We start from the raw sequence: 20,207 nt of genomic DNA, 5'->3' as shown, positions 1-20,207 counted from the left end.
TGTTCCCTTAATCGGGAAAGCAAAAGCTTTCCTAGAAGCCTGCTTAGCAAACTCCTGCTCATATGTCATCATCCAGAACTGTGTCATATGTGACCTCCTAGCTGCAAAACAGGCTAATAAAGTGAGTATTTAGCTTTTCTGTTCTATATAATAAAGTCAGATAAGGAAAAGAGGGTTGAGGGTATATATTGGGTTAGCCATCCCATTGTCTGTCCCTTGCCTATTTCAGACCATGTGTCCATCCTGGAGCTGGTCATGGTGCTCAGGAAGGGTATCATTTGATTAGCCAGGCCTGGGTCAGGTGCCCATCCTTAGGAGTTGGGAGATTGCAATCAAGCCTAATCAAACCACTTGGTTTGGGAGTGAAAGGGGGTGGTTCCCTAAAGGTCAGGGAATGCTGGGCAGAATAAAACACTGTGTGATGTTTCAAGTTTATTATCTCTTTTCTACAACTCAAAATCTTGAATGAAGGGAAGTATAGCTGCCACAGCCCACGTATCTATTAAAGAAGATAGTTCTTCAACTGACCTGTTGATAGGATTGAAAAGTCTATTGTCAGCTCTTAGTCCTCTTGTTCTTCTCTTATAATTAGGTTTAGGTCTTCAGTTTTCCTCAGTTTGTTCCCACCTAATTGTGTCAGAAATAGATAACAATATTTTTGCGAAGTGAAGATAGTCCTGTCTCCTGACAGGAACCATATCTTATATTTAACAGACTCTAAGGATCTTAGAGAGTTCATTCAGTTCAAACTTATTTTATAGGTGGGGGTTTATGTCACCCCAGAGTGCTTACTATTGTGTACTCACTGTGCATGCTCACTTAATGTTACTGACTGATCATCACATCTTCTTTACTGCCAGCTAAGGTCTAAAACTTACATGTAGTTGAATGAAAACTAATAGGAACGTCTGCTCGGGACACTTGCACAGTCTAGCTGACCCTGCTGTAGCAACCAGCATGCTGCAGTTAGCTTATGATGACTCTGGCATATCATTTAGGGCCACTCACCCAAGTCCAGAAGCTCATCTTTGCTTCATTTAATTAATCATAGTCATTAATAGAGAACTCTTTATACCCCTTCCTGTCCTCATGATTCAGCACTGGCACCCACTCACTCCCACATTGCTAAGTTACTTATAAACTTGCAGAACAAACAGAAAATGGAGCAGTTTATTTTAAAGGAGGAAATTTAACATGTGCGAATGTTAGGAGAATTGGCAAAAATATTTCCAAATGAGATGTTTAGGGCATATTTTTTTTTTCTTTTGAGACAGGGTCTCGCTCTGTCACCCAGACTGGAGTGCATAGCTCACTGCAGCCTCAACTTTCCAGGCTCAAGCAATCCTCCCACCTCAGCCTCTCGAATAACTGGGACTACAAGCACATACCACCCTGCCTAGCCTTTTTTATTTTATTTTATTTTTTATTTTATTTTAACAGAGAGGGTCTCCCGGCTGGGAATGGTGGCTCATGCCTGTAATTCCAGCACTTTGGGAGGCCAAGGCAGGCGAATCACTTGAGGTCAGGAATTCAAGACCAGCCTGGCCAACATGGTGAAAGCCTGTCTCTACTAAAAATACAAAGAAAGTTAGCCAGGCATGGTGGCAGACACCTGTAATCCCAGCTACTCGGGAGGCTGAGGCAGGAGAATTGCTTGAACCTGGGAGGCAGAGGTTGCAGTGAGCCAAGATCGCGCCTCTGCACTCTAGCCTGGGTGACAGAGTGAGACTCAAACAAAGAGACAGGATCTCTCTAAGTTGCCTAGTCTCAACTTCCTGGGCTCAAGCAATTCTCCCACCTTGGCCTCCCAAAGAGTTATGATTACAGGCATGAGCCACCGTGCCCAGTTCTAGGGCATATTTCTAAGCATTCTTTTTTTTTTTTTTTTTTTTTTGCTTATTCAGATTGATTCTATTGCACTTAAGAGAAATGTAAACTTCTTGTTTGTTGCTGATATCGTGGTCCAAATGGTTTTAACCTAATGGCTGGTGAGTTAGTGGGAAGAAAGTGAACTTAGAAATGCAGTATCTGTAGCACTTCGTCTTTCCTGTGGAGCCAATGCTAGAAACTAAAATTTTAATCGTTGTCTTTCTGAAGAACCATTGGCATGAATAAACTGACACAGAAAAGGAGAAAGTATGTAATATGGCTGTTCTAGGCTGAAATGATACTTTTATTTTTATTGTATTTGTTGAGGTGTCCTTCTATAAAGAAAGGTGAAATTTGATGGAGGGAGAAATTTAAAATTTCAGGTAGCCTTAACATCACTCATTTTATTTTCTTCAGCCACTCATTCCATACCCAGTTGTCTTTAAAAATTCTGCCTTTTAATTTGTTCTCTGTCCTCATTCACTGGCATATAGAACTACTTATTTGCCTGTCTTCCTTGCCCACCAGAGAAGTCTTTTTCATTTTCATTACTTCAATAACTAACCCAGGCCCTGACATTGGGTGGTTGCTAAATGAGTAGCAATGATGTTAGGAGGTAGGGGTGTGTGTACTGGTGCAGTTTAACAGATGAGAAAGCCAAAGCTTGAGTGACTTACCTAAGTCTAGTAATGGCAAGGTAGGATTCAAACTCATGTCTTCTAGTACTTCTTCCAGTGTTCCCTTTGCTAAGCTATGACATATCTTCACCACAAAAATAGTTTGAGTAGTTTCACTTTGAGAGTGGAAGGGAAAGAACTGTTTATGGTGAGGCAATTCAATTGTACGAATTGTCTGGAATTTGGCTGCCAACCTGCACAGGCTAGTAAAAAAGAAGACAGCTATTCACAGTAAAAATTTTTCAGGAATATCAAATTACTTCACTTTACACAATAAAAAAAATTCTTGTGTAAAACACATACAAATTAAGTTATAAGTTAGAGCCTCTTCCCCATCACTCTCCACCTCTCCTTATTTTGACTAATGCAGATAATTTCAGAGCTTTATAGACTCACACATTTTTAAACAAGAAATACTTAGGCTGGGCATGGTGGCTTACACTTGTAATCCTAGCACTTCGGGAGGCCAAGATGGGAGGATCACTTGAGACCAAGGGTTTGAGATCAGCCTGGGCAACACAGGGAGACCCTGTCTCTACAAAAAAATTTTTTAAAAAGTTAGTGAGGGTGGGTGCGGTGGCTCACACCTGTAATCCCAGCACTTGGGGAGTCCGAGGCAGGCAGATTGCCTGAGCTCGGGAGTTCGAAACCAGCCTGGGCAACATGGCAAAACCCCGCTCCACTAAAAATACAAAAAAATTAGCCACGCGTGTGGCAGGTGCCTGTAATCCCAGCTACTCTGGAGGCTGAGGCAGGAGAATCGCTTCAACCTGGGAGGTGGAGGTTGCAGTGAGCCGAGATCAATCACACCACTGCACTCCAGCCTGGGCGACAGAGCAAGACTTTGCCTCAAAAAAGAAACAAAAAAAAAAGCCAGCCGTGGTGGCACATGCCTGTAGTCCCAGCTACTCAGAAGGCTCAGGTAGGAGGATCACTTGAGGCTGGGAGTTCAAGGCTGCAGTGAGCTGTGATTGTGCCACTACACTTCAGCCTGGGCAATAGAGCAAGACTCTGTCTCTTAAAAAAAAAAAAAAAAAAAGGAAAAGAAAAATACTTCTCTTTTTATTACCAAGGAATAGCGAGTTGGTCTACAGATACTTGAATGCCAAATATACTGTATGGGTTCTGTGCATATATGTAACTTTTTTATCCAGAGTAATCTTATCAAGACTCACACAAGGCTGGGTGCAGTGGCTCACACCTGTACAAATCCCAGCACTTTGGGAGGCCGAGGAGGGCCAAAGGCTTGAGCTCAGGACTTTGAGATCAGCCTGGGCAACGTCACGAAACCGTGTCTCTAAAAAAATACAAAAATTAGCTGGGTGTGGTGGCGCACGTCTGTAGTCCCAACTACCTGGGAGGCCAAGGTAGCAAGATCGCTTGAGCCTAGTAGGTGGAGGCTGCGGTGAGCTGAGATCGCACCATTGCGCTCCAGCCTGGGGGACAGAGCAAGACCCTGTCTCAAAACAAACAAACAAAAAACAGACATACAATTTTAGAACTAAAGTAAACTTCAGAAATCAGATGGTCCAACCCCCTCATTTTATACTTAAAGATACCAAGGTTAAGACATGTTGGATTTATCTAATTAGTGACAAGACAGAGCTAGAACCTCACCTAATCTTATCTCTATTACTCTTTGATCCTGAAGAAAACTTATATATAATGAATAATTACCTCCTGATGATTCTGAGGTATCTTCTTGGTGTTGTTTTTGTTTGTTTGTTTGTTGTTTGTTTGGTTTTTTGGATTTTCCTACATGGCTTTTGTTGGAAGGAAGATATATAAAATTCTTGATGTTAATAGTTGTCCTAGCAGGATTCTGAGGCTATGACCAAGGTCCAAGGAAACCTTTTAGTGTTCTGCTTCTCCTGTTTCTGGTGTTGTGGAGAGCTTGACCCACATGAGACCTGTTTATATTGCTGTTCATGCTGCTGTTTCTGGCCTTCCAGTGCTGAAATGGCAGGAGCTTTCTGTGATATTTTGAATTTTCATCTACTGACAAACCAGAAAATACAAGGCAGACTACCCACAGGAAATTTATTTAAGAGTTTGCAAGTAAAACTTCCTTCCAGTTTGCCTTGAAAGTAATGTAGTGTTGCTGAGATGGTCAAATTCTCCCAAACATAAGCCAGACTGCCTTCCCCCACCACCCCACCCCTGTTTGGAGCTCTGTTCTCTTGTTAGTAGACCATTAATGATGTAGTAACAAAATGTAAATGCCCTGACCCTAAAGTGGTATGATGAAGCAGTGTCTGCAGAAGAGATCAGGACCAGATAAAGATACCACACGGTTCACAGATGGCTTTTTTAATTGTTTTTCAAATGAGAGAAACACATATGTTTTTTAAACTCTCTTTTAAGTTTTTCCCACAAATATAATCATAGTGAAGCAGGCTGGGCATTATATAAAACAAGAAGCCCAGGAACTATGAAAGGCTGCTCTAGTCTGAGATTATATCCTAAAAATTCAAAGTTTTATAGGGAACCCCTGAAGAAACAGAGGATGTAAAAAGGATTTAGAGAAGCTGGGCACAGTGGCGTGTGCCTTTGGTCTCAACTACTCGGGAGGCTGAGGTGGGAGGATCGCTTGAGCCCTGCCTGGGCAACATAGCAAGACTCCATTTCTTTAAGAAAAAGAAGCAGCAGCAGCACTTAGAGCTAATGGGAAGAGATCAGATCCAGATAAAATACAGTTTATGGCACTTGAGCCTCTTTACTTTCCAAAGCATAGTGAAGGTCAGGGGTCATTACTCCTACAGTTAGGTTTTCTTTAGGCTAGGCTTTGACTTTTTTTTGTTTTTAGAATCTCACTCTGTCACCCAGGCTAGAGTGCAGTGGCATAAGCACAGCTTACTACAGCCTCAACCTCCCAGGTTCAAGCAATCCTCTCACATCAGACTCCTGAGTAGCTGGGACTACTGGCATGTACCACCATGCCGGGCTAATTTTTAAGTTTTTTGTAGCAATGGCATCTCACAATGTTTCCCAGGCTGATCTCAAACTCACAGGCTCAAGCAGTCCTTCTGCCTCGGCCTCCCAAAGTGCTGGGATTACAAACGTAAGCCACCGCACCCAGCCTTAGCCTGTGACTTTATTGTTATTTGAGTTGATTTTCATATGCTTTGACCTACCAAACTTTCTGACCACAGAAAGGTTATAAGTAGACGCCAGGTCTAAAACCCATTAGGAAAATCATTTACCCCACTAAGAGATTAGTTTTTTGTTTTTTTTTAAGTGGTATGAAAGTCAAGCCAATAATAATTTGGCCATAAGTCTAGAACTTTCAAAGCTTGAGGAAAAAATTCTCTGCTAAAGGTTGTATTAAGCATGGGAAGAAAAGGAGTCTCTAAACATTTTTTGTCACCTTCCTTAATTCTGCCTTTTTTATGTTAGAGATAAGTAATTTACTTGTGTGAGAGACGGAGCAATGATGCCATTTACCTGCTCTGTCGCCTGACGCTTCTAGCAGTGAAATGGAAGCTTTATAAGCTCTATGGCTTCTCAGGTCATTAAAGCCACCTCCCTGCTTCACAGAAGTCAGATATGGCCATGTGGATATGCCTACCACTTATGAAGGCAATTATTGAGTGAGAAATCAATGCTAAAGGCCATTCAGATTGAACCATCAAAACCAATGGTGTACTTTCTTACAGGTTCTGTAAGTTCTTGCATGTCCTTTGGCTCCTTTAGGACTAATATCTCAGCACCTTTATGGTAATGTCGTAAGACATAGTTCACATTCTTATAGTTTACATGCTTTGCATGTGGCCCAGGTTTTAAAACCTTTCAATCTTTTCTCTCCCACCTCTAGGCATGTTCGATTATCATTCTTGCCAAAGCATTTAAGATGTAAGGCTAACTAAAACCCATTTTTGGCCATGCTCTGATCCCACATTGTTTCTATAAACTCAAGCTTCTGTACCTCATTGGGGGTTTGGGGCTTTATTTGGAAGCCTCCCGTGTACGCACGATAAATAAATGTGTATGCCTTTTCTCCTCTTTAAAAAAAAAGATGGCTAGCAGGAGTGCCATATTTGCAATTCGTTTTCATTTTTTTATGGACTCTTTTGTGCTTTCCCCTACAGTGGGTAATCATGCAATGTAAAAATCTACAGGGATGGACATGGTGGCTCACGCCTGTAATCCCAGCACTTTGGGAGGCCGAGGCAGGCAGATCACTTGAGGTCAGGGGTTCGAGACCAGCCTGGCCAACATGGCAAAACCCCATCTCTACTAAAAATACAAAATTACCCAAGTGTGATGGCACATGCCTGTAATCCCAGCTACTCGGGAGGATGACCACAGAAGAATCACTTGAACCTGGAAGGCGGAGGTTGCAGTGAACCAAGATGGCGCCACTGCACCCTAGCCTGGGTGAGAGAGCGAGAATCCATATCAAAAAATAAAAATAAAAATAAGTAAATAAATAAATAAATAAAAATGCTACGGGAAGTTAGTAACAATTGTTGCTTTTGAAGACTGGTTACTGAAGGGAAAACTCATTCTCCTTGAGTTTAGACACACATTGCCTTTTGAACTGAGTACTTACCTTATCATAAATTGGCTGTATTCCATAGCTATTTACACAAAGACTCACTTAAATATTTGAATTTTTAATTTTTTCACAGCCATCTCTTCCTGTACTCTATACCCTGTCTAGCCAGGCTACACATGAAGCTGTTCATCTCCTTTGCAGGATGTTGGTCTTTGATCCAGTAAGTAGTGTTTTTTTTTTATATATTTTTAATGAATTACAAATACATGTGTTCGAGAGAAACATTGTGGTTTTGAATAGATTGGCAATGTAAATAATTACTTTTCAGAACATAAACTTCGATCCCCAGTATCATATGTATCATGCACGCTCATCACACAGAAGTTTGATTATTAACACATAAGAGTCTAAGGGAAGAGATAAGGAGCTGGATCTTATTTAACTCTTATTTCTTATTTATCTCATTATTTGTAAAAGGAGTTTGACACCAAGTTAAGTCAAGACAAAATGATTTTTTGTTTTGAGACAAGGTCTTGCTCTGTCACCCAGGCTGGAGTGCAGAGGTGTGATCTCAGCTCACTATACCCTCAACCTCCCAGGCCCAAGCAGTCCTCCTACCCGAGCCGCCTGAGTATCTGGGACTACAAGCATGCTCAGCTAATTTCTAAATATTTTGTAGAGAAGAGGTCTCACTATATTGCCCAGGCTGGTTTGAACTCCTGGAGTCAAGTGATCCTTTTGCCTCAGCCCCGCAAAGTGCTGGGATTACAGATGTGAGCCACCGCGCCCGGCCAGGACACAAAGTTTTTTAAGGTTATTTGAAAAAAAAATCTGACCATTATATTGCATAAGGAAATGTTTGCTCTGTGTTGTTGAGATGGAAGCTTTTCCCAATACCCTTTCTGGACTTGACTCTTCTGGAACATACTACAAATTATACTGTAAGTTCAGCTCTTCATTTATCCATTCATCCAAAGAATATTTATTATTCACATCTATGCCAATAACTATTGTCAAAGAAGACTTAAAAATGGAAGCATTTAGTAAAGAAAATTTAACTTGCCAAGAATACAAAGTCACCAAATACGAAAAATACCAGATATTTAAAAGATAAAACAACCACAAAATTACCAAAGTTATTAAGTTTACATTGGTCCATTTGTAGTGAGAAAGCTGCAACTTTCTCAGAAGATATCAAATTCACAAAGCTTCAGACATCAGCACAGCAAAGATTAGGGATAAAAATAATTCTGTTAAGGAGTTCAGGTTTGTGAGAAACAGTCAAGGTTTTTTTATTTGGGGGACCAGAACCAATTAGGGTGACCCAAATTATTTTTGTAATGTCTCAGGGTACAATTTAGATTGCTTATGTGTTTATTTTGGTGTTTTTTGCTGTTGTTTTCTTTTTTTTTTTTTACTGTGGTGTATTAGTCTGTTTTTACACTGCTGATAAAGACATACCCAAGACTGGGCAATTTACAAAAGAAAGAGGTTTAATTGGACTTAAACCTTAAAGTTCCACATGGCTGGGGAAGCCTCACAATCATGGCGGGAGGTGAGGAGGAGCAAGTCACGTCTTATATGGATGGCAGCAGGCAAAGAGAGAGAGCTTGTGCAGGGAAACACCCCTTTTTAATCTGGTCAGATCTCATGAGACTTATTCACTATCATGAGAACAGCACAGGAAAGACCTGCCCCCATCATTCAGTTACCTCCTAGGTCCCTCCCATAGCATGTGGGAATTCAAGATGAGATTTGGGTGGGGACACAGCCAAACCATACCATGTGGTATGTGAAGTGCTTAGTGATACTATAAGCCTGACAAAGTGGCAGTTCTTGCTCCCACAGTCTCTCTTTGTGATCAAGTTCCCACCATTAAGGACAATTTCAATCATATAACTTGCTTTATTGAGCTAGTGATTTACTATCATTTGATATTTTGTGTTATTTGGCAAGTTTATCTACATAACTAACAGAAGATGTTGATCAATGTGTTAAAAAACAAACTCCTTTTATATGGTTAACAAAACTAGAGCTGTGTGAAATTCAGGCTTCAGAGGTAATTTCTGTCTGCCCATAGAGGATTTTATAAAGGGTCTAGGATTGAAATTTACTTTTATGTGTTAGAAATATTTTATTCTCTATTTCTATTTAGATTTGGATCCAAGAACCATGTAACTCACCTCTACCAGGTGTGCATACACTGTTTAGAGCTGTAAGGCATCCTCTTTCTCTGAGATCCCATGTTTTGTTTTGTTTGGTTTGGTTTGATTTGGTTTGGTTTGGTTTGGTTTTTTTGAGACAGAGTCTCGCTCTGTTGCCCAGGCTGGAGTGCAGCGGTGCAATCTCAGCTCACTGCACCTCCACCTCCCGGGTTCAAGCGATTCTCCTGCCTCAGCCTCCTGAGTAGCTGGGATTACAGGCACGTGCCACCACACCCGGCTAATTTTATATTTTTAGTAGAGATGGGGTTTCACCATGTTGGTCAGGCTGGTCTCAAACTCCTGACCTCATGATCCACCTGCCTTGGCCTCCCAAAATGCTGGGATTACAGGCATGAGCCACCGCACCCAGCCTAGAGATCCCATGTTTATTAATGCTCCCGATCTGCCAGGAAGGTAGTGTTTACAGTCTTTAAGGCTGGAACTTCCTAAGCCATAGAGCAAGTAGTAAGCCCATTTTTCTGGGAGGTCTTTTGTACACAAGTTCTACATGTGACATGTAGTCCTTATTCCTTAACAGTGGGATTATCACACTTAATTAAATGAAATTTGTGGTGTATTTGTAGTTATAAAGATTTATCTAAGGAGAAAGATTTATCTGGTAAGGAAGAGTATATATTCTTTTGGAACCTATGTAAGTAACTACATAGTCATTTTAAAATAAAGAAATTAGGCTGAACATAGGGCACAGTGGCTCACACTTGTAATCCCAGCACTTTAGGAGGCTGAGGCAGGAGAATCCCCTGAGCCCAGGAGCTTAAGACCAGCCTGGGCAACTTAGGGATTACAAAATTAAAAATTTTTTAAATTAGCTGGGCGTGGTAGCACATGCCTGTAGTTCCAGCTACTCCAGAAGCTGAGGTGGGAGGATGGCTTGAACCCAGGAGGTTAAGGCCAAGGCCACAGTGAGCCATGAGCTCACCATTGTACTCCATCCTGGCAAGGGAGACAGAGGGAAACCCTGTCTCAAAAAGAACAAAATTAATTTATTTAATACACACTACATAATAATTAACCATTTTTATCACTGTGTTATAAACAAAGCCGACAAGTTTGTTACTTTGTTACAGAACTATTTTTAAATTAGCCTGATGCTTTATTAGCTTTTGATCTATATTAAGGATTTTTTTTATTTCCAGTTCTGAGAGTTCAATGAGAACAAGAAACCATTTAAAGAGAGGTTTGTTCTGATTTTAACCTGTTAAACTGAAAGTCAGCAATACATTAAGAAAGAAATGAGGTGTGTGTGTGTGTGTCAGGGTCTCACTGTGTGACCCAGGCTGGAATGCAGTGGCACGATCTCCGCTCACCACAACCTCCACCTCCTGGGTTCAAGAGATTCTCCTGCCTCAGCCTCCTGAATAGCTGGGATTACAGATGTGCGCCACCACACCCAGCTAATATATTTTTATATTTTTGGTAGAAACAGGATTTCACCGTGTTGACAAAGCTGGTCTCGAACTCCTGACCCACCTCGGCCTCCCAAAGTGCTGGGATTACAGGCGTGAGCCACTTTTTAAATATCCATGAAGAACAGACCATTGACCATAATTAAATCAGTGTATTTATTTAGTCCATTTAGTCTGAGGTAACTAGTTATTCTTGTTTTGTTGATCTTGGGTTAAGCAGTCTACTGCCATCACATGTCTGCTCCTGAACTGAAATGATGACTCAATTACTTGATTCAGTCTAAGAGCAGGTGTCTGTGGTGAGATACACATACACAGACAAACACAGACACACACACACACACACACACACACACACACACTGAGCATCCCTAATCTGGAACTTTGAGTGCCAACATGACACCACAAATGACCTGACCTCAGTGACAGGTCACCATCAAAAAGCAGGCATACAACACACAGTTTGTTCAGTATCCCCAAGGGAAAAAAGACCCCCAGCCTCCTTCAGCTGTGATTCTATCTTCCCCAAGCATATCCAGATTCCCCCATGCAAATGTGCCCACAAAGGGTAATAAAATGGCACATCTGCAGGCCAGATGCACCAATGACAGGTTCCCCACAATGTCCCACATGCTGCCAAGACCTATAGGCATTATTTACTGTATTTTTTGCCTATTCTGTGCTCTTTGGAGTAAAAATATTGTTGAAAATGTCAAAAAGTCCTGCAGATAACCCAGCAGGTAACTGATTTTTTTAAAAAGAGGAAGCATTTCTGTTTATAGCACAGAATGCCAAGCTATTGGAGAAACTGGACAGTGGTGTAAGTGTGAAACATCTTACAGACAAGTATGTCGTTGGAATGATCACTGTATGTAACCTAAAGGAACAGAAGGATAAACCGTTGAAGTTCTGTCCTGAAACTCATGAACAGAAGTTAATGAAAAATAGAAGGAAAGGGAAGCCAAGGGCTCAGAGAGGCCTGGGATCAGGCACATACACTGTCAGCCTACTTGTTCCTTTGGGTTCAAACAGTGGAACACTATCCCAGTGGAATCTCTAGGAATAGCTATCAAAGGACTCAGACTTTTTTAGAAAAAAAGAAAAGGAAAAAGTTTACTTGCTAAGAATGCAGGGAAGTCAGACTTCAAAAGAGCTAGATCACCAAATACAAAACATAAACTTATTGAAAGGAAAAAAAAACAAGGTTATCAAGTATACGTTTGCCTGTTCCTGGTAGATAAACACCCGCTTTCTTCTGTGATTATCTTATCTTGAAAGGTCATGACATGCCTTTTTACATCAGCATAGCAAAAATCAGTGATAAAAGTGTTTTTAGGGAATCCAGGCTTATGAGAAACATTTCATTATTATTTGGGAACGAGAACAGTTGTTTTTGGTTTATCTGAGAACAAAAGTGGTTTTCATTTTTAAATTGTGTAATGTGAAGAAGTGCTTGGTCATATTGGAATCAGGGCAAAGTGTGTGTTCTTGTTTTTGTTCTACTGTGTACTAGTGAGTTCATCCTTCAATCTTTAAAATTTACTTTCAGTAATACACGTATGTCTACTGAGCTAAAAGAAGGGACAATTTCTTTAATTTTTTCATGGAGTAATGTTAAAAGTTTAGATTTTCAGGCAAACTTAAAACTCATGCATTCAGTATTCTGATCTAAAGTGACAGAAAATGACTAGGTGCAGTAGCTCATGCCTGCAGTCCCAGCACTTCAGGAGGCCAAGACTGGAGGCCACAAATTCAAGAACACAGTGAGACCCCATCTCTACAAAAAATTTAAAAATAAAGTGCCAGAAAACAAAAAGCTAGACTAGACTTCTGATATTCAGACTGAGCTATATCTCAAAATATGGCAGTCAGACCACTGTCTGCTGCCTAACTCCAGCAGCTTTTGCCATCATCTGTTTGGTATTCTAAGAGAATAAAAATTTCAAGCAGCTTTGAAAATTGCCACTGTGAACGCATCTTCAGGATGCTGACACATATTTAGAAAATATAGCCTGTTATTTAAAAGGTAAACGTAACCCCTTCAAAGCACTACATAGTTAAATGTCATGATATTTGTGATTTTTGACCCAGCATACATCTATTTCAATGTAGTAACTTCTTAGAATTTTAGAAGAAAGGCACTTCTAAGTACTTTGTGATGGTAGATAATAACAGTAGTTGTCCTAAATCATACACTCCCTCTGCTGCTATGTTACCCACCTCTAAATTCAATTATCCCTCTTTGGACGGGATGTACTATAAATTATATATATGCTATGTAAAGCAGTTAATGTGTCTTTTGAAAGATCCTATGTGGACAGTCATTTTATCTGTAGTGTTGATGTGCTGGTCTCTAATTTGATTTCAGTCCAAAAGAATATCCGCTAAGGATGCCTTAGCCCACCCCTACCTAGATGAAGGGCGACTACGATATCACACATGTATGTGTAAATGTTGCTTTTCCACCTCTACTGGAAGAGTTTATACCAGTGACTTTGAGCCTGTCACCAATCCCAAATTTGATGACACTTTCGAGAAGAACCTCAGTTCTGTCCGACAGGTTAAAGGTGAGTATCTGTTTTGGCCTTTGGCCAGGCAATATGCCTAGTAACATTTTCCATTAGGTGGCCATGAAGAGCTGAGATCTGGATGGTAACCAAAGCTCCCCTCTATGTTTATTTTACAACCTTGCGTATAGCTATGTGTCCGGGGCATAACAAAGCATATTTAATATTATATCCAGGGGAAGGTTGGGGAGAGGAATGAATATTTTGTTCTTATTTTCAAAGTTTATTTAGTGAGTATGACTCAAAATATGTTTAATATGTATTCACTCAGTGTCATTTCATTGATTCAAACGTATTGAACTTTATATAACATACAAAGTTCCATAAAGGATAAACATTCACTGAGGGAATTATTCCTTGGACGATGACATGAGAAGGGAATTTCTGATAGTGTACTCATAAAATTTTGTGGCAGGATCTCCTATTGGAATACAGTGGGAGTAATGACATCCAAAATTCTGAGTGATTTTAGTGTCTACTGTAGGACATTTTACAAGAGAGAGAGTAGTCCCCAAAGTAACCACCTGAAACTATACACCTAGATACCAACTGAGGTCTTTAAGTGATCTTCAAAAAGGCAATAATTGCCAGCAACTTAGAAGAGTTCACCCATAATGCCAAACCTGTGGAGTCTCTCTCAAATTTATAGGCCATTTTACTCTTCCCACTGATGGGGTTGCAGTCTGTGTAATGCCACCAGTAGGTTTCTTGCTTATATTTAGCAACAGCTGTCATTTTAGTTTTAGGAAGTTCAGCTGAATTCTGCTTGATAGATGATGTGTGTGTTTGATTTAACTAAACCAGTAGGCAGTGCTTTTCAGATGCTGGCTAGAGTTCGCTGAGAATTCACTGCTCCCGGGCTTGCAAATTGTCATGGATTGTATGATGTTTGTTTTCTCCACAGAAATTATTCATCAGTTCATTTTGGAACAGCAGAAAGGAAACAGAGTGCCTCTCTGCATCAACCCTCAGTCTGCTGCTTTTAAGAGCTTTATTAGGTAACTATATGTATGTAATTCAACATTCTTGTTAGAATTAAAAGGATGCCAGTGTTACTTCATTATTCAGCATATTTGTTTTTATTTAGATAACATAGATAAAAGGTGCAACAGAAAGTTTCTGTTATGAGGTTTGGCTTTAGTCAAAAGTGTATTAAAACTGTAAGCATCTGGGCTGGGCGCGGTAGCTCATGCCTGTAATCCCAGCACTTTGGGAAGCCAAGGCAGACAGATCACCTGAGGTCTGGAGTTCAAGACCAGTCTGACTAACATGGAGAAACCTTGTTTCTTCTAAAAATACAAAATTAGCCAGGCATGGTGGTGCATGCCTGTAATCCCAGCTACTCGGGAGGCTGAGGCAGGAGAATCACTTGAACCCGGGAGGCAGAGGTTGCGGTGGGCCGAGATCGCACCATTGCACTCCAGCCTAGGCAACAAGAGCGAAACTCCATCTCAAAAAAAAAAAACAAAAAACTGTAAGCATCACATTTTACACTGGTGCCAGTTCACTGTGGTTGCTTTGGCAATTTTTTCCCCGGATGACCATTGTGCTGCCTCATCACATATATGGCAGTCCTGCTGCAGCATTAGTATGGTGACCACCTGTCCTGGAGTTAGACGTGGTCATCTCGGTTCCCACTACCATTCTCACTCCCTAGTAATAACTGCAAGCAAGAAAATAATTTTTTTGTGTGCAGGTGGACTGCTGGTGTAGCCTATTTAGAGAAGTCAAAAGGCATATGGTAGAGCTATGAACCTACATTGGAAGTTACCAGGCTTCATTCTCCTTGTCTGTCCTTCCCTTCTCTTGATTTCTTTTTCCTTAACTCCTTATATATTGATCAGGGTCTAATCAGGAGAAATAAACCACTTCCCTAGAATACAAATGGGGAAAATTCAGTAATAAGAACTGTTAACTAGGAAAGATGATCAACTACTAAAAGGCATAAAAGAGGATTCTGAAGGCTGCTGAAGTAGCAAATGCAGAAAGCAGCCACTCCCTGTAGACTGAGGGAGAGTAAACAAGAAAGGAATTAAGAATTTAGAAGAGGTTCCTCCATGTAAGGACCTCTTTGGAGAGGGTATGGCTGCCACAGGAACTGGAACACACAGCACGAGGGTGGTGCAGAAGAGGAAGTGTGCCAGAAGGTGTGGCCAGAACTGGTCCATCAAAGACTGCCTGCCAGGAGAGTTCGGGTGGACCAAAGCTGAGCCTTCCACATGACCAAAAACAAGCACAACAAACCAAGGAAGGGAGACTGCTTCCTGATGCTACAGCCTTGCAAATGCCCTTCCAGCACCCTCTGTTGACAAAAGCTAACATTAAGCTAGGTGGCAAAGGGGAACCATGAACAGGGTCTGGCTCCAGTATCACAAAGCAGGACAAAGGGTGGATTTGGATATGAGTGGTCACACAGTCTCTGTCTTCCCTGCTGCCTTTCTCCTCTCCTTTTTCTCTCTTCCTGCTGCCCTTTCTCTTTAATCATATTAAAGTTGGTTGGATTTGTTGGACCACAGTCAAGATTTTATGCTTAAAATTTGCAAAATCAGGTGACTTTCATTTCTTCCATGTATTTTTCTATTGGAAGAAGGAATTAAGTTGCACTTTTACTTATCTGGGGTTTTAAATTACTTTGTTTTACTATTTTCCCCTAAGAGTCAGTGACCCAGTCAGTTAGGCAGTTTAGCAGCTTAGGTGCAAATGATCCTGGGCCTTGGGGAAACAAGGGGTTACACTTTTCCCTCTCAAGTTTATAATCTAATTAGCAATCTTAGACATAGGAAAAAGCCAATAACAGATCTAGATCACCAATGCTAGATGATTACCTATACTTCTCCATTAATACTTGATAAAAGAATGCTTATAAGGCCCATTCAAAATAGGCCACTGTATTTTGAGAGGCTACTTTTAAATGGATGATTCTACATCCCTTAAGGTTATTTTCCTGATTGATTATTGAAATTATTACTTGTAATACCTACATTTACTTTACACTTTGAAGTAGGCACTGTGGAAAATACTTCACATCTATTATCATTTATTCATCCCAGTATCCTATGAGGTAAACAGCATTATTCCTTTCCAAATGAGAAGAGATTAAGGCACTTGCTCAGGGCCATACAACTAGTAAATGACATGTGGTTTCCAAGCCTACATATTAGCCACTATACCAGATTGCCTCTCCATAGATAACAGGTCCATAAACAAGCAACTTAGAACAAATTCAACTTCAAAGAAACAAATAAAAATCCAGAAGTGGAATTAATTTTTTCAGAGGAAGGGAGGAAAACAGGAAGTAGTGAATTACCCTTTTGTCCATTGTGACATTACAACTAATTTCTCCATCTCTGTTTTCTTCCAGTTCCACTGTTGCTCAGCCATCTGAGATGCCCCCATCTCCTCTGGTGTGGGAGTGATGGTGGAAGATAATGTACTACTGAAGATGTAATGTAGCTTTCCACTGGAGTCTGGGATTTGCAATTCTGGAGGTTAATCATGCTTGTACTGTAATTTTACTAATGAAGTTTTAAATTAACAACCACTACTTGTATGATATGAATAATATTTAGAAATGTTACTAGACTTTTAATCTTGTAAAGTGGTTGTGCTTTTAGAAGAAAAATATTTTACCCAGAGTTGCACATGTTTTATGAATTTAGTGCAGCTGTTATGGCTCACCTCAGAACAAAAGAGAATTGAACCAAATTTGGGAGTTTGGGGTTTTATGTTTTGTTTTGTTTTTCTTTTCTAAAATGAAGTGAGATTGTTCACACACACACACACACACACACACACAGACACAAACGCAAACACAAAGGACAGTCATACATTTTGATATTTGAGCCATTCCTAAAGATTTGGGGTTTTCTAAAACTAAAGAATCTAGGAACCTTGCCTGCGACCAATCATGGAGCCACGTGAGCTGATCGTGGCTGCACCTGGGGGGAGGGTAGGGAGGAGGGGCATGCCACCTAATGATCAAGCCCTATAATTAGCTTCTCATTAGAGCCGTGATGGTGATGTGTGCTGTCTAAAATCCAATGTTGTGGGTAGAGAGAATGAGTTTGTGACTAGGAGAGACTAAACTTTTGTTTTCCTTACCCAGTATAAATATATATATATATATTTAATCTATTTTTATTAGAAGTTTTTCTGCTCTTTCTTACATAAAAGAACCCCAAGCATGCATCTTTCATGTGTGTAAATAATTCATTTCTGGGCTAATTTCAAAAGAATCCCAATATTGCTGTATAGAAAGAGAACTAGCTTGCACATTTTAGGTCTGTGAAATTTTGTGAGACTTTTCCTGCACTGGACAGTAAAAAAATAATAAAAGACAAAAACAAATTTAAAAAAAAATTTAAGCCACAAAAAAAGGCACATAGGGAATTATGTCAAATGTGTTTGTGTCCTTAGGCAAAGCTGTGGGAGTCTTGAAATGTCACAGTAGTAAATAACTTATTACTTTTTGACAAGTTCTTTTTTTCTGTTGGAACACTGAATTCTTCTGTGCATATGTACATATGAATACAAATCGAAGGCCTCTACCTCCTGGAGTTATACAACTTGGCTTGTTTACCTCCACATGCTGATGATGACTATTTTTTTTTTTTTTAAGTTCAGTGTGGAGACTTGAAACTTGAATGTCCCTTCCAACTTTTATATTAAAAATAAAAAGACAAGAAAATTGAAGATCATTTTTCACCTGTACAAGGAATACTAATGGATCGTCTTAAAATTGGTCTAGGAAAAAACCTTGGTGTGTGTTATGGACAATTAACTGTTAAAGTTATTGTAAGTTATCTGTATTTAGCAGAGTATTTTCAACTTGAGTGATCTGAGCTGAATTTGAAGACTATTAATAAGTTATGTTTGGAAGTTTTAACTTCAATGAAGTAATTATTTGCTGTGAAAGAAACAAACATTGAATTACTAAACAAAGATGGTGCAATATCTTTGTTTTTTTTTTATGAGGCTCCTGAGAATCAACCCAACTGAAGCATTTCAATTCACTTGAATGAGAAACGTGTTTAGTATCAAAAGAGCCCAAGAAGACACTGGTGTGAAAGGTACAATCTCAGAGGTTGGTCAATTACCGTGGCACACTTTCTGGTCACTTTGTACAATGTAGATTTGAAGTACAGTGGTGAAAACATTAAATGTGACATTTGAAAAAGATGTGTCATCTGTTTTATTTCAATTTCTTTCCTTTGTTTTCTCTTCAGTACAGCTCGTATCCTGACTTTGCAAAGTTTTGAGACACTTCCTATTTATATTTCCACTTTGATCTTTGAGGAAATTGGTTGTTTTTAAAAATCTTCTCAAAAACTTTAGATTGACAAAAACATATTGAAAATTTAGTTAAATCAATATCAAAGATGTGATTTAAATATACACAATAGAGAAGTCTTTTTAGACCTTGGAGTCTCTAATCCAGTGGTTTTCAAACTTTTTTTTCTTTGAAGCAATATCTTGGAGTCCAATATATTAAATACATAAAAGTAGATTGCTCTGTATGAAGCAGACTGGTAAAGGGACTTGACACCTCCCTCCTCTTCACTTCTGCCTCCTGCCTCTAGCAGCCCAAAGGTACTTTCAGCTAAGGAAGAAGTCTCAGCCTAGTGGTGGTGTAATCAAGGCCTGAAACCAGACTGCCTGACTTCAAAATACTTTCCCTGAGGCTAGATAAAGCAACATTACTCTTGAGTTTGTAGGTGGCGTGTACTTCTCCCTATCTTTTTTTATTTAGCAAAATGAATGGATTTTTTTTCCTGACATTGAGGCAGTTGACTATTCTAACTCATGTAAATTAATATAAATACATTTATTATTCATTCAACAAAATTTTGAATACTTACTAAGTATAAGAATTACTTGTCAAGAAGCCATATTAATATCACCAATGCTTAGATAAGGAAACCAGTTTTATCACTTACAAGAGAGCATTTTGAGTTAACACATATCATTTTGAAACTAAATTCTGGCTGGGCATGGTGGCTTACACCTGTAATCTCAGCACTTTGGGAGGCTGAGGTGGGCAGATCACTTGAGGTCATGAGTTCAACACCAGCCTGGCCAACATGGTGAAACCCCATCTCTACTAAAAATATAAAAACTAGCCAGGCATGGTGGCAGGCGCCTATAATCCCACCTACTCAGGAGACTACGGCAGGAAAATCGTTTGAACCCAGGAGGTGGAGGTTGCAGTGAGCTGAGATCGTGCCAGTGCACTCCAGACTGGGCAACAGAGCGAGATTCTGTCTCAAAAAAACAAAACAAAACAAAACAGAAACTAAATTCCTTTACAGATAAGTATTTGAGAAAATATATTGACCTGCTCTTACTGGAACCTACTTAGAAAACCAAGGAGATTTGTTCCTTGTTGCTTTATTTTTGGGAATTGCAAAACTGTGGAGTCAGTGTGGACAGGTAAGTTAGGGCTATAATCACCTACAATTTGTGTGCAGTTTAAGAACATGTGGAAGATGCAGATTATCTCTTACGATGACTCATAAGGCTTAGAATTTTTGTTTTTTTTTTTTGTCTCTCTATGGTATGTTATTTAAAATATTACTTTGTATTAAAATAAAAAAGAATAGAATGCAAAATTTGAATTTTGAAATTAAGACAACTTTTAAGATATTTTCAGAAAACAAATTGAGTTTACTGTCAACAGAGCCTCACCAAAGGCAGTTCTAAAGGGGACTGACTTTACTTCAAGAAGATGACATACTTCAAGAGGAAGAAAAAGAATAACTAAAAGCAGATCTCCAAGAATGGTGAACAAAGAAATCGGTGAACACATGGGGGAAACTAAGCAAACACAGATTGCATATAATAATGTCTGGTTGTGGGGATGATAAATTACAGCAGCAATCTTTAAACTGGGGTACAGACACCCCTAAGGATAAATGAAGACTCCAGGAGGTACATGGCACATATGTTTGTTTGGGTCTTTTTGAGAC

At 39.7% G+C, this 20,207-nt stretch overlaps 1 protein-coding gene across 4 annotated transcripts in view; it reads left to right on the top strand.

Moving 5' to 3' along the window:
* NLK (nemo like kinase) overlaps positions 1-20,207 on the top strand; it is a 160,203-nt gene that overhangs the window by 132,114 nt on the left and 7,882 nt on the right. The window contains exons 8-12 of one of the 4 annotated variants that reach the window (XR_010152927.1): positions 7,178-7,264; positions 9,200-9,236; positions 13,044-13,242; positions 14,147-14,240; positions 16,604-16,730. Coding sequence is in view for 2 of the 4 variants with exons in the window: in XM_024350403.3 (XP_024206171.1) it covers positions 7,178-7,264; positions 13,044-13,242; positions 14,147-14,240; positions 16,604-16,658 (435 nt within the window). In the remaining 2 variants the exon portion in view is untranslated. Of the gene's footprint in view, positions 1-7,177; positions 7,265-9,199; positions 9,237-13,043; positions 13,243-14,146; positions 14,241-16,603; positions 18,419-20,207 lie in introns of those variants that run through there. The other 3 variants (XR_008540396.2, XM_024350403.3, XM_024350404.3) reach the window with 3 other exon arrangements.

Source organism: Pan troglodytes, chromosome 19 (genome assembly GCF_028858775.2).
Source record: "Pan troglodytes isolate AG18354 chromosome 19, NHGRI_mPanTro3-v2.0_pri, whole genome shotgun sequence".
NCBI lineage: Eukaryota > Metazoa > Chordata > Mammalia > Primates > Hominidae > Pan > Pan troglodytes.
This window is presented reverse-complemented; position numbering and strand designations above follow the sequence as displayed.